The sequence below is a fragment of the Atta colombica genome, unplaced genomic scaffold, assembly GCF_001594045.1.
Source record: "Atta colombica isolate Treedump-2 unplaced genomic scaffold, Acol1.0 scaffold261, whole genome shotgun sequence".
Lineage (NCBI taxonomy): Eukaryota > Metazoa > Arthropoda > Insecta > Hymenoptera > Formicidae > Atta > Atta colombica.
This window is the reverse complement of record NW_017259361.1, coordinates 1,315,918-1,318,582: the sequence shown is the minus strand read 5'-3', so window position 1 is coordinate 1,318,582 and position 2,665 is coordinate 1,315,918. Positions and strand designations below refer to the sequence as shown.

Below are 2,665 nucleotides of genomic sequence, written 5' to 3'. Positions count from 1 at the left end.
AAAAATATTTATAATATATAATATATAGTAATCAAAATATATATATTATTTCGATTACTATATATTATGTATTATAAACAAATTTATAAAGGATCTTGCACAATTTATATAAAAAAAATCATTTTCAATCAATTTGCTTGAATTTGTCATATGTTATAGTTCTTAAATTTACAAAGATAAAAACTGATTTCAATAAAGGCATATGTAAGTGAAAATTGGCTATGCATTGAATAAAAGCAACTTCATGTACCTTTTATGACTTTACGATTATTTACTGACTATCAGGAGAGAATAAGAATAGTTTCGTTTATCTTTACAATTGTTTTAATTGCGTATGTACAGTAAACAATATTGCGCAGTCATAGTCGAGTATAGATTAGAAAATGCTAGAAATTACTACTTGAAACATTCTTTGTCAGATCGCGAAACTACCGCCAACTCATTTCAAGGCTCTGCGCACAATAGAAGGAATTAGGAATAAAGAATAAACGATTTTAACCTATCAGAAATCGGATACATTGGAATACATTAGTTTCTTATAAGTTGAAATTTATTTCTAATTCCTTATTTCTTCTATTGTGCGCAAAGTCCAATAGTATATTAAGCCTGCAGCACACGATGCTTGTTCTGTTGGATTGCTAACTGGATTAGAATCTTGCCACTGTATTGACTGCAATGCTATCAACCTAGTTTTCACCAAGGATTTAATCCGGATCAGAGAGTCGATTCTATATCTTGAAAAAAAGAGGTCGATTCTGTATTTTCAAACAAGCAAATTTACTAGGTGTTGACCAATGAAATTATCAGTATTCTAATAAATTCGCTCTCACTTTTATAATTTTCACCTCATTTCAAGATACAGACTGTGGTTAAAGTCTCGCTATAAATGCTTTGAAGCATTTGATGAACCTTAGAAGAAAGAATTTTATAAACCTGACTAATTAAAAAATGCTTCAAAGCGTTTGCAGCCTCGTTTCAAAATATAGAATCGATTCCCAGAATGTAAGAATCAATCAACTACAGTCGAGTATTCCCCTGTTACAGTCGAACGACAGGGGAATGCTGGACTGTAGTTAATTGGTTCTTAGGCCGGAATCAGATTATGCATTGCAGATTGAGATTGAAGATTAAAGATTGAAATTTCACCAATGAGGACAAAAAAATTCTGGCTCCTTTTGTTCTGATCAGTCAAACTTCAATCATTTAATCTTCAATCTCATTCTTCAATGCGTAGTCTGATTCTAGCCTTACATTCTGATCCGGATTAAACTCTCGATAGAAACTAGACCAGTGCCAACATCGCAGCCAATAACAATCCAGTAAGAAAATAGCATCGTGCCATAGACTTTATTTTGGCGCCGAAAATGAGCATTGATGAGCATCGAGCGTCAGCATGGAAAGACATACGTAGAAATTCATGGTTATTCCGATCAGCGGACTCCCTCATGAATCACGATACGGCTGGATTCGGCGCACGACAGTCTCACTTTTCTTCACGGATGGAGTTGAATCTCCTTCCCTCTTATTTTTGTGGGTTTCTCTCTGGTGATACGTAAGTCTACTGTGTAGATATAAACAAGGACATAACGATCTTTATTGAATGCGCGGTTTATCAACCTTGTCGACAATGTGCAAGCAATTCCGTCGAGAATGAATTAGTAACAGTCGTTTGTCATACAATGTGAAACCATTATGGCACAACTATTTGCAACTATCGTAATACTGTTGATTGTGTTTTAATTCATGTTTTTTCTTTTTCTTTTTTTTTTATATCGACTAATTACTATCGGTTCACATTGCGACTATGTCGTGGAAGGTAAAATATCGTTTAATATTGAGAAATAATAATGTTATTTGCTTTATTCTGATTCTAAAATGAGTCGGTAGTAGATAATCGGAAATCTCAACCAGTCTTAACCTTAGTCGTAAGTTAGTTGTTGGCCAATTTTACCGATTAAGACTTAGGATTGCTTAGGACAGAGCTGAGATTTCGTTGCACATTTCGACCGATTTTCAGCTTGGTTCCTGCTCCTTACTTCACCAACCGGCGCACAGCTTAAATGCCGATCGGCCGAAATATACAACTAAGGCCATGTTCGTATATTACTGCCAGTTCATTGCCAGTACTGAAAATCTATAATTACGTATGCTATTGACAACTGACAGTATATGAACGCGATCTTAATTCCAGTTCTGGTTTAGGACTACCGATTTATTATAGAATGCCGATTACAATGACTTAAAATGTAATGTCAATTTGTTGAGCTGGAGATATGTATATAAAACTACCCAGCAAATGACGCAGTAGCTATGTTCCAAAATTGATTGCCTATATCAAAAATCTATAGTGCATGTAACATAAACTATAGCATTTTCAGCACTGGCAGTAAATTTGGAGCACAGCCATTGTGATACAGTGATCATGTCATCTTGGTTTAACATTTGCAAACAAAGATATAATGGATCCACTATGTTACACTGTCACCTGCGTCTCTTGCTGAAAATCCATAGTAATGATTGTAAATTGTTCAGTGTCACAATTCATATATTATTTATTCTCACTTTGCATCGCTTTTCAGAAAATAATCGAACCAACTTCAAAAGAACTTGCTTTTCGTAAAAAACATTTTCATGGTAGGTTAATTTTGCCTTATAATTTATGTAT

The 2,665-nt window shown here is 34.1% G+C and overlaps 1 protein-coding gene across 7 annotated transcripts in view; it reads left to right on the top strand.

The window, feature by feature from the left end:
- The first annotated feature begins 1,414 nt into the window (after nucleotides 1-1,414).
- Nucleotides 1,415-2,665, top strand: part of LOC108689247 (transcriptional regulator ATRX-like) — a 17,528-nt gene continuing 16,277 nt past the window's right edge. The window contains exons 1-2 of one of the 7 annotated variants that reach the window (XM_018195939.1): nucleotides 1,415-1,552; nucleotides 2,580-2,634. Coding sequence is in view for 3 of the 7 variants with exons in the window: in XM_018195936.1 (XP_018051425.1) it covers nucleotides 1,744-1,816 (73 nt within the window). In the remaining 4 variants the exon portion in view is untranslated. Of the gene's footprint in view, nucleotides 1,553-1,596; nucleotides 1,817-2,016; nucleotides 2,095-2,141; nucleotides 2,247-2,409; nucleotides 2,511-2,579; nucleotides 2,635-2,665 lie in introns of those variants that run through there. The other 6 variants (XM_018195938.1, XM_018195937.1, XM_018195942.1 and 3 more) reach the window with 6 other exon arrangements.